The 11,974-nt window shown below is 36.2% G+C and overlaps 1 protein-coding gene across 1 annotated transcript in view; it reads left to right on the forward strand.

The window, feature by feature from the left end:
- The first annotated feature begins 9,692 nt into the window (after positions 1-9,692).
- Aff2 (AF4/FMR2 family member 2) overlaps positions 9,693-11,974 on the forward strand; it is a 328,595-nt gene continuing 326,313 nt past the window's right edge. Inside the window, exon 1 of the mRNA XM_031388369.1 lies at positions 9,693-9,826. Coding sequence (XP_031244229.1) covers positions 9,693-9,826 — 134 coding nt within the window. The remainder of the gene's footprint in view (positions 9,827-11,974) is intronic.

Genomic DNA, 11,974 nt, shown 5'->3' on the forward strand with positions numbered 1-11,974 from the left:
ACATGGGTAAGAACACTTCCCTCATGTTCTGAATGAATAAACTATGAAATGGTTTTGTGATTAGTCAAAAGGGTTGTGTCATAAAGAGAAGATTGCACCAGGGCTAAGAACTTTTCTTTCAGGCTTTACTTTTCCCTTCATTATCAGAATCATGAGAACCATAAGCACATCACCTTTCTGAATCTTGGTGGCTTTTTTTTGTAAAATGGGAAGATGCAGTATTTATCTTCCTATTTTTCAGGATTGCCATGAGCCTAACAAAAATCATGTCTCACTCATCAAGGATGGGTACAAAGGCCTTAAAAAGTAAGCAACCCAGTGTTTTTTGAAAGAGAAGCAAAATTTAAAATCCTAACACACTCCTTACTCATACACTCAAGTATGTGCTAATAGAATTGGTAATATTTGATCAAGATAACCTATCTCATAAACGAAACTAAACCATTACAGATAAAATATAATCCTCCTCAATCAAGCCTCAATCCTCTGTGCCTTGCTTCCCACTTCAGTGCTAGCTGATAATGGTCCTCATATAGACATATTTCTTAAGATGAGAACATGTAGATTACAGCAACATACACAATACTTGAATGTAAAGTTGAGCTGTCAATCTCAAGTAAGCTCCCAGACATTGGCACATTGGTACCAGCATCATTGTTCCTGGATCACCACTTACAATATCCTTACCAAGAGTGTAAATATGCATGTGAGATGCTGAGGTTCAACAGTGGCTTTGTACTAGATGTAAAATGTTTATAAAATCCATGTGAGAAACTCAAGACAAACCTGCTTCTGGTTTTAAATCAAAAATAGAGGATGGATGAAGAGTTCCTATGTTTGCATATTAACTGATATTAATGACTGTCACTTAAAGTAGTGTGCCCATATTGGTATAGTAATGTCTTTTGTTTTTCAGTTACTACAGTAGATGGGAGGGAAAATCTTCCACCAAATACTATCATAACACCTAAATTAGTACTAAAGAAAATGTTTATAATATTGAGAGAAATAAATACTTATTCTTTAGTAATTTTAGTGAATATTTTGGTTTAAAATATAATTTATTAATATTAAATTATAAGGTATTATCCACTTTTATTCAGTGCTCTTCAGAAAGCAAATGAAAACTGGCAGAAGGACTTTAATAAAACTAAGAAGCCTATTTATGGGGGGAGAGCATTGTTAACCAGACCACTGTCACTGACATGGTTTATATGTGTCATGTTTCAAAAATGATCATCTTGTTTTAATTGGCGTTTTAAATACCTAGACAGAGCCTCCACTCATCTCATTAAAACAGAAATCATTCATCAGGACAGAATGGAACTAGTACAATATATTGGTCAAAACTTACAGGCATTTCTGATATCTTCCGTTGAAGGGAAGATTGCTCAAATTGCCAGTGATTATAATTTTTAATAAATAAACCTTATATACTCTCCCTACTTCCCTCCCTCCCTTTGGCTTCTAATGTGATTGTGTTCAACAAGCATATTTTCAGTGGGGCCATTTCTATTATATAGTGATTGAGCTCTGATTTACACATCAATTACCTACCTTCATGGAGATTTTCATGCTCCCCTAGCTGACATCAATGAAGCATAACCACACAAATGCTTTATTTCCTACCAGGTTTGGATAACTGAGACTGATACATAATCATAGTGAGAGACAGTGTGCTATAATAAGGCAACAGTAAATGCTTTTCTTTGAATACTACTACTAGTTTTTATGAACTTACTATTTACATGCTTATTTTAGTTGTTCATTTCTTTTTGTAAATTTATTCCTCTCATCTCAAGTGTAGTTAGGACATTGAACATAAGCATTTATAGAGATCAAACTGCTATCTTTCAACTTTCTCAAAGAACAGAAACTTACTTTTCTGAGATTTTAGGCCACTGTCACCAAACATCCAATAAATATTCACTAAGAGTGATCTTAGTTGTACCTATATCCTTTATTTTATTATTCAACATATGTCCCAGAGGCTCCTCTTTGGTGCCACTTGGTTTATATTTATGCATCACATGCAGCATGTGACCTCTCACATAGTTCAAGACCTATGTGAAAAAAAAGCTTCAAGATTTCTCTTCATAACCTCAATAAATTGGAAACTATACCCTTCATTGATGTTATTTTGTAATAGTTTTTATTTTCTTTCTCAGCTCTAAATTTCTTGAAAACTTTTATTATGCCCTTCCCCAGCCCCCACCCTGGGAACCTAACATGGCACCTGGCATGTCATAGTCATCCTCAGTAAACATTTGTAGATTAGAGTCATTAATTAATGGATGAATGCATATACATCAACATGTGTCATTGAACTTGAGCAGAAAAATATGCCTGTCATTTGTTCATTCAGTCAGTTAAAAAATATGTATTTAAAGCTGAACACTGAACTTGGCACATTTCCAGATAAATGAGAAGCAGAAATGCATTATTCTTCCCTGGTGACAGTTTCATTTAACACCTACAAGTTCTTTGAGAGAGAGCCTGAATAAGAGATTAGAGTTGGAAACCCAAAAGAAAGTTGATCAGAGAGGACAGGGTAGATAACATGCTATCTGAAGTACAAAGGGCAGTCCTAAGGCTAGATCATCTAGACCTCTCTGATGATTCCAAGTGAACTGGCTTTAAAATGTTGTCAGGATGTCTTGGACTATTCATTTGCTAGAGAAATCACTCCAAATTACCACAACTATTGATATTTTAGCAATACACATTTTTTTATCTCCTAGTTACAGAGGCTGGAATTCTAAAAATCAAGCAAGGCATGTTGGTTTCATTCTTTCTGGTAGTTGTAAAGGAGATCTCTTCAAGTTTATAATAATTTGTGGTCTATCTTTGGCCTTCCTTGACTTGTAGAAGCATTACCTTAATTTCCATTTTCATTTTCACATAGAATTCTATGTTTCTACATTAACATTTCTGCATTTTTTCTATTTTCATTTGTTTTTGAGACAGAGTCTTATATAGTTCAATCTGGCCTTGAACTTGGTAAGCAGGCAGTGATGGCCTTGAACTTACCATCTTCCTTTTTCTACATCTCTATTGTTTGGATTACAGGCACATGCCCATTTTTTTTTTTAAAGGATGAGAGTTATGTAAGTTTATGGACTCTCACTGTTTTAGTATGCTATTCTCTTATTCTCTTAATTAATATTTAAACCATCTTATTTTCAATTAAGTTCACTTCAGAGATGCTGAGGACCAGGACATATGAGTATTCCTTGTTGAAATTGAACTCACAGTAGGAGAACACACATAGTAGTCAGCCATCTTTCAGGGAAAGAGGGAAAGGTCACACCTATAGGCCCATATGTGAAAACAAATCCAGGGTCATAAGCTGCAGAGAACAGAGCAGACATATTCTGCCTAGAGCTTTCCTCTTTTTCTGGTTTCATGCTTAAGTCAGAGCTCTATGGGGGCATGCCTCAAGGAAAGAGACAGAGGCCAAAGGGTAGGCCTGCAAGAGGTAGAATTTGCTTGGGTAAATTTGGTGAGTTCTTGTGGATCAAAGTGTTTGGTAAGACATGAAAACAGTCAGTTTAAAATTGTCAATTATAAACTGCTCCTTAAGGGCATTAATTTCCTCAGTTTGAAAGTAATTAAGAATACTATTTCTGAGAAAATATTGTTTTAAATTAAGTAGTTATTGAAATTGCCTTACTTATAGTTAAGTGAAAATAAAACACCTTTTAAAATTGTCATTTATGAGAAGCCTGGAGGTTATATTACGATTTTAACTTGGAAAATATTTAATGAGCATTGAGAGGAACTAATTCAGGTAATATTTTCTTTCAAAAGAAAGCAATTTGGAATAGGATGGGTGCAGGTGCCAATGGTATGGAGTCAGGATAGGTAACAAAGGCAGAAGAAGCTAAGATAAAGGCAGAGGACCAACCGTGTTAGGGATACCCAGCAGAGTACTCTGCCTAACTCCCGAGGCCAGTAAGGGTGGGGAAGACCATTGAATACAACCAAAACAAGGCTAACTATAAAAATAGCAGCAACATAAACTCCTAAACTATCTGCACCATAGAATACACAAACTGAACTCTGCCTCAAGCCAGAATTCAGACACTCTACAGTGTACTTTACAGCCATTACAAGTGTTCAAAGCCTGCCAGTTCCTCCGTTACGATTAATCAACCCAGGATCCATGCAACCATTACTGATTAGAAAGAACAGATGCACATAATCTTAAAGTAAATCAAGATTTAGATCTAAGAGCTCCTTAAATCACAGCATTACCATCAACTCTGATTCATTTAAAGAGAGAATTATAAATAAGTTCAAGTTGACTCTGAAGACCACATGTAGAATACAGAGAAACACAAAGAAACAGGATTCTAAAAAGCTGTTACCTCTAATTAGTAATAGGAAACAGGGTAGAAGACTAGATAGAAGGAATAGTGCTTTATATCATTATTTACATTTTACATAGTTTAATTGTATGTCATAATACAGTTTAAAATCTGGAATCTGTTCAAAATTTACAAATGTATAAATTAATAGGTTTATTTTATTTTCTGATGATTTGTTGGCTTGTTTGGCTTATAGTATCCACTTACAGCTCCTATTGTTCCTTCAGATGTATTTTGGTAAACTCCCATGCCAAGTAATGGCTTGTAGCTCTCATAGTTGGATCATGCTGAGAGGAAGATGCTTAAAAGTCTTTACTTTCTATTTCTAATGAGTCAGTGAGCCATTAGTGTTATAGTGAAGTCTCACTTTATAGAGTAAGCTAGCTCTAATGTATTTTTAAGTGATTTGCTACAAAAGCAAAACTTATACAGATAACCCAAAAAAAGGAAACTTAGAGACTTCAATATCTATTGTGTAATGGAGGCCTCTTACAGAGAGATATATGCATATGGAAGAGGAGAGGCAATAGGTTTTATGGAGTAGTCAGAAAGTCAAAGTCATGCTAACTGATATGGGACACATTCTGTTTTGCCTGCAAGAGAATGAAAGCAACATTTTTAGCAGGGAGGGACACCCCAATTAAACAATGTTGGAGATTGTATCCTACCTTTTGGACAATATTGTAATGTGGACAGAAAAACTCAGTTTGTTTCATTGAAGAGACTGCCTTCAGAATACATTTTAACTCAATTCTATAAAGTTCTTGATGTGGTGAGTACTATTATAAAAAAATGACAACCTTTGAATATTTGATTCACAGTTGTTCTATAGAAAAAGGAAATTTCTATTAAAATGAAATCATTCAACAATGAACTTTGATTGTATTCCTAAGGTATCACTGATGATCAAAATTCATTTGAGTATCCGCCTATGATTGATTTAGTAAAAAAAGTCTATGCCATCCATATTCCAAAAGCACTTTTATAAGCCAGGATATTTTGTAGGGAATTCAGGATTAAGACACAGCCCTGGATGAATTGTCCTGTGTGTGAAGTAATGAGTGGGGCTTAACTCATGCTTGGCTGCAGCACTGTAAGTGCTGTTTCTCCTGAGAATATGAACATCTTTTGGCTCAGATAGTGGCTTCTGGATTCAGTTCCTGCTATAGCTGTTTCTCAGTGTAACAAGTCTATTTTTGTAATAACTGCTTTTGCCTTGAAGGCATTTCTTCAATCAACAAAGTAGAATTTTTCATAATAGAATCTTTTAGTTCCCCAAAGGTACATGATCTTTGATTTGCTTTCTTGTAATACAGAAAAAAATGGTTGTTTCAGGTCCAGTCTATTAGAGTTAGGCACACATAAATGAATCAAATATAAACATTTAATTATGAATGATTATCTCCTGAGCAAGTACCAGAAGTTGCTGCATGTGAAATGTTTGAGACTTACCCTGAAAAATGTAATAAAATTCATCTAACATGTAATTTTAGCATGACAACTTAAAAACACTATTCCTGGGTTATTTCTAAGGGAAATTAAGTTGAAGAACCAAGTTATAGAAAAAGAAAACTAATATTTATATTATATGGAAATTTGGGTTGATATTTATTTTTGAAATCAGTTCATTTAATGATCATTTGGTATTGATATTTCAAAGATCATGATTGAATATATAAGTAATATAAGGACAACAATGTGCTCACCCCCAGTTTTTCATCTTTAAATAAGCATTGTTATCTTTACCTTACCAATTGTCCACATATCATTACCAGGTGCCTATGTAATAGAATGTTGTATGGTGAAGGTAAAGCATATGTGCCAGTGATGATGTGTATTAACTGTGAGCAACCATCAATAGTTCACAGGACTCTTTCTTAATCACTAGTGTGTCAACATTTACACTAACTGAATGAAGAGAACATAAACACTATTCCAATTTTATGCAAGAGGAAGCTCAGGTTTATGAACAGTAAATGATTTATTATTGATGAAGCATCTAGTAACTGAAAGAGTCTCTGTGGCATATTCAATGGGTAGTGCCTTTCTTTAAGGCTTTCTTCCCAGTAAAAACAAATGTATTCTTTTAGTGGATGTTAGGTTTTTATTTGCCTCCTTTTAGAGTTTTACTCTTTGTAAATGTTTTAACTATCATTTCAGCTTTAATATTTAACATTTGTTATAGATTAGAGTGTCATTTGTGAGGCTGTAATCTCTATACATTTGGAGTCTTGCTAGGCCAGTCAAAATAATTCTATTTAAAACTTATTCCACATGCTACTTTTTCTTTTTTACAGATTGATAATTTCATGCATGCATATAATGGATTTTGATCAAATCTGCTTCCCTAATCCCTCTTCTCTGACTCTTCCCACATCCCCTCACTGCCACTTTTTCATCCTAACTTCATGTGTTCTCATTAAAAAAAAACTACAAGGACTCTAGTTAGTACTCCTGGTATATGCATGGGTAGGATCTCCTACTGGAACATGAATAATCTTTCATGTATTACATTTCTGAAGAAAACTGACTTTCCTTTTATTGGTCATCAAAAACCAGTAGCTTCTCAGATATATTGGGAGGCATGAGCACCTCCCTGTTTATGCTGGGATTTGGGCTTTCTTAATCTTGAGCAGGTTTTATACAAAATGACTTCATGTGTGTAACAGTTTTTCATGTTCAGAAAATTTTCTGTGGGTGCACACTCCCATTCCTTATGATATCTACAATTTCTTTGGACCCTTGTTCATGATGATATCTGATCCTTTGGGAAAAGCACGTGGTGTGTTTGTGCTGCTTAGACCTGAGAAGTCCACAATATTTAATTCTCTACATACTGACTAGTTGTGTATCTCTGAACAGATTGCAGTATATTCCAAAAAAAAAAAAAAATGCTTATTTAATGAAAGTTCAAAGATGCACTAATTAATGGTGAAAGTTCAAATTCAGTATTCATTTTTTATTCTTTTTTATTGAAGATAGATTTTTTCACACATTATATCTGATTATGGGTTTCCCTCCTCTAGTTCCTCTAAGATGCTTCTTCCCTCCCATATACAGCTTTCCGCCTAAAGTTATAAGATAACAGGCACATAAAGAATAATAATGAGATAAACCCAAAACAAATCAGCATAGGAAAAAGCAAACATTAGGAAAAGAGTCAAACAAAAACATAAGAAACACATATAGATGCAAATACACACACACACATTTGCATGTATAGGGATCCCATAAAAACATAAGACCAGAAGTCATGATATACACACAAAGCACCTGTGAGGTAAATAAATAAATGTTAAAACAACTAAATTTTAAAAGGATAGTAAAAACTAAGCAAGTAAGCAAATGAACAAACCGATAATGTCCCAACTACTGAGACAAGGAACCTCCAAAGACATCATTGAGTTCATTTTCTGCTGACCATCTATTGCTGGGTATGGGCCCTGCCCTTAAGAGTGGTTTGTTTCTCCAGCAAGACTCCCTCAGAGAAAACAAATTATTCCTTTGTGAATGGTTGCCAACTGGAGATAGCTTCTGGGTTATGGATTGGGGCACATGTCTACATTTCCTTTCAGCTTTAGGACCCCATTTGTTGCATGTCCATGCAGGTCCTATACATGCTACCACAGACTGTGAGTTCATATGTGCATTGGTCCAGCTGTGTTTAGTAGTGTTGGGGCCCAAAAGCAGAAAAATAAAAGAAAACAGGGGAGACTTGAACAGAATTTTTTGTACTGTCTCCCTCATGTCTCCTGATCCTGATTTGTCATTGTTGCTTGCTTCCCTCGAGGACCCTGTTGTTTAGGTCCTGCAGGTTGGGGCAAGTAGAGCTTGTTTCCTTGGTGCCCTGTATACCCTATAGCTCTTACAGGATTTCTGCCTCTTTTTCCTCAGGGTTCTCTGGGCCCTGAGGGGAGGGATTTTATGGAGACATCCCATTTAGAACTGTTTCAAGATCTCCCTCTCTCTGCACATTGTCTAGGTGTGGTCTCTGTATTTGTTCCCATCTGCTGCAGGAAGAACCTTCTCTGATGATGGCTGAGCAACAAATTGATGTATGAGTACAGCAGACTGTCATTAAGAATCCTTTTTAGTTCTATATTCCTTTAACAAAAAAATAGTATTTGGATTTCTCCTAGGTCCCTGGCGGATCTAGTCTCAGATTCTTGGAGACCCAAGCATTGTCAGGGATGGCTCACATCTCATGGAGTATGCCATAAATCTAGTAATATATTGGTTGGATACTCACACAAAATTTTTGCCACAATACCAATATATCTTACAGGTAGGACACCATTGTAGATCACAGAGTTTGGGGCTGAGTTGATGTTTAGCTTTCTCCTTTGGTAGTTGTCAAACTACCTCATAGTACCATAACCAGTAGTCCATAAGGGTGAAGGCATTGTGTAGGCACAAGCTTGATTTCTCTGGATTCAATGAGTAGTGTAGATGTTGTCTTCAACAATAGATCTTTACTGTCCTTTTGTGGAGAGCAACCAAAATCCCTGATAATAGCTTTGTTTAGAGGTTCTCAAGGGGCTATACATGTAGCTTACATATATATAGAAACTTCTTTGCATTTGCTCCTGGGCTGAGAGAAAAGACTTAAAAGTTTCTGTCTTTAATAAGTTAAAAACAATCTAATGGCAAACATAGACAATGACAATTAAACCATTAAGAATGTGCTAGTTAGCAGAGACTATCCCAAAACCTGTTGCCTGTACTGGGGTTTGTTCTTGGTGGGTTGCCTTGACTGGCCTGAGTCGAAGAGGATGAACTTAGCCTCCCAGAAATTTGAAGTGACAAGGTTGGGGGATATCTTGGGGAGACCCCACCTGCTCAAAGGAGAAGGGGGGTGGGGAAGGATTGTGGGAGGGGATGACTGAGAGGGGGAGTGTGAGGGGAATGTAAAGTGAATAAGTAAATAAAATAAAAACAAACATTTAAAAAAATAATGTACATGTTGATCCATTTTAAGAAGTAGTATAAAGCCATCAGCACATATGAATTGAAATGTATTCAATTCCAGAAAGGACTGGGTACTGCTCAATGCAGCATGGACATTCCTTGAACAGTTAGGCTTAATGAAGAAAGCAAAATATAAAAGGTCACATATATCATTCAGTTAAGGTAAAAAAATTTAGAATAGACAAAGTGAAAAATTTCTAAGCTCTTGATCTTTATTGGCTAGAGAACTGTGGGGCAGAGTGTCTCTAAAAGATGCAGTTTCTTTTGTGGTTGATCAAGCTTTTCCTGAATGTATACAGCCATGGTTCTAAACTTCAGTGACTATGTTAAATGTCATTGCACTGTGTACTTAAAATGGATGAAATTGCACGATATGAACTGTGTTTCAATAAAAGTAATATGCATGATAAAATGAAAGGAAGAAACAGAGGACATAAGGCTAGAAGAAAAATAAGGCTAGCAGTTGCCATGGATGAGAGGCCAGACAGGTGACTTTGGAAAGTTCTGCTGCTCTCCCCAAGAGTGCTTCCATAGGCTTTCTGGGTTAAATGTTTTCTACTCCTGTTTTCAGAAGGTGTTCTACATTGAAATACTAAGCATCTCCTACCATAATTTCTAGTAGTGTTGGTACAACTATTGTCTTACTAAGTAAAGATGAGAGGGAACCAAAGGATGTTCACTGGCCCATTTCTCTAAGAAAATGAAAGATGTTAGTAGAGAGGTGCTTATTGCTGTTGTACTCGAACACAGTCAATCCCATACTACACAGCAGCAGTACTTTAACTTATTATATTTTAAACATTTAGAAATATTATCACTTTTTAATGTTTCCTCAAGTATCTTTGTAAAATAGTTAAATGAAGTAAACAAGAGTTAAGTTTCATGAAATATTCAAGCAAACCATTCTTATTTATTTTTTATTAAATATTTTCTTTATTTACATGTCATATGATATCGCCTTTCCCATTTTCCATCTGAAAAAAATAAAACAAAACAAAACAAAAAGCCTGTTTCTCCCCCTGCTCACCACCCTACCCTCTCCCACTTCCTGGCCCTGGCATTCCCCTACACTGGGGCATAGAACCTTCACAGGACCAAGAGCCTCTCCTCCCATTGATGACTGACTTGGCCATCCTCTGCTACAATAAAGCAAACCATTCTTAAATTCGTTATTATTCTACCAATCCTAGCCTCTCTTGGAGTAGATGAAGTTAATTTTCAAAATCATTTTAGGTTCTGTACATTTGTATATAAAAACAAATGTCTTTTTTTTCTATACTCAAGCTTGAACTAAATTTCTAAATATTTTCCCTCTTGACAGTTCCTAATGCAATGCAATCCTAAAGAAAGTTTGCCAATGAGTACAAAGAAGACTCACTTATTCTTGAGTACGCTGAAAACAGGAGTGTCAAACCCTGAGTAGTAGAGAGAGAGGGCTAATTGGAAGATGTGAAAACCTGGCTTCTAGGCTCGGAATTTTGCTTGGAACCTGCTGTGGAGCCCATTACCTTTGTTAGTTCAATTTCTTCATCTGTAAAATGAGTGCAACACAACTAGATGATTGCTAAAGTGTCTCCCTGCTTTAGTGCTCCTGTTCTAAAAGAGAAGTCTGCATTGTAGGCCAACAGAGCTACCACTGTGAGCTAATGGATATGGCATAATTGAACTTTCCAGATCTCATTGAATCTACATGTGTCCTGGGTTTATTGCCCCACAAATGGACCTGGAGCTTCTAATGTGCAAAATGAGAGTTACCTACATTTGAGATCAGATCTAAGGACAAGGTTACGAGAGTATGTGAGAGAAAGAAAGGATTGGAGAATGAATGACTTCAACATGAAGAGAAGAGGAAATCAAGTTCAAGTCTTCCTAGACACTCACTTAAAGCTTAGGACAGCTCCCCTCATTTTATGTTTCTCCTGTATAAGGAAATGGAATTTATTTGCTACTATAGGCTTGAGAGGAACAGAGATGGGTAGCATATAAAAGATGGAAAAGCCCTTGGGGTGGGAAGGAGAAAGAGAGAGAGAGAATTGGGGGGGAGAATGAGCTTTCTTTTCCTCATGCTGTGTACCAGAGTAATTAGCAGAAGTTTTACTAGGAACCATTTTTTTTTTCTCCATTTTCCTATCAGCTAGGACATGACTGACATAAGGTCCCAAAACATAGGAGAAATGGGCATAAGTCTTTGAGTTATTAATCAGAGGTTTTATTTGTTTTTTTTTTTTCTCGAGACAGTTTCTCTGTGTAGACCTGGCTGTCCTGGAACTCATTCTGTAGACCAGGCTGGCCTCAAACTCAGAAATCTGCTTGCCTCTGCTTCCCAAGTGCTGGGATTAAAGTCGTGCGCCACCACTGTCCAGCCAGAGTTTTTATATCATCCTGGTATAATTAATATCATTATGTCTAGGCGGAAAAAGTTAGAAAACATCCTATCTTGGTAAGAGTTGTGAAGCATCAAGTGGAGATTTTGGGCTGAACTTTTCAATAGGAAGATAGGTTCTTTTGTTAATGAGACTGACTCAGCCTGTCCTTCTCTCCTTGAGTTAATGCAGACTATCCATCAATGTGATCCATAACTCCTTTCTGGCTGGTTTGAGGTTTCTATGTAACATCCACAGCTGCTCCCCCACAGG

The sequence above is a fragment of the Mastomys coucha genome, chromosome X, assembly GCF_008632895.1.
Source record: "Mastomys coucha isolate ucsf_1 chromosome X, UCSF_Mcou_1, whole genome shotgun sequence".
NCBI lineage: Eukaryota > Metazoa > Chordata > Mammalia > Rodentia > Muridae > Mastomys > Mastomys coucha.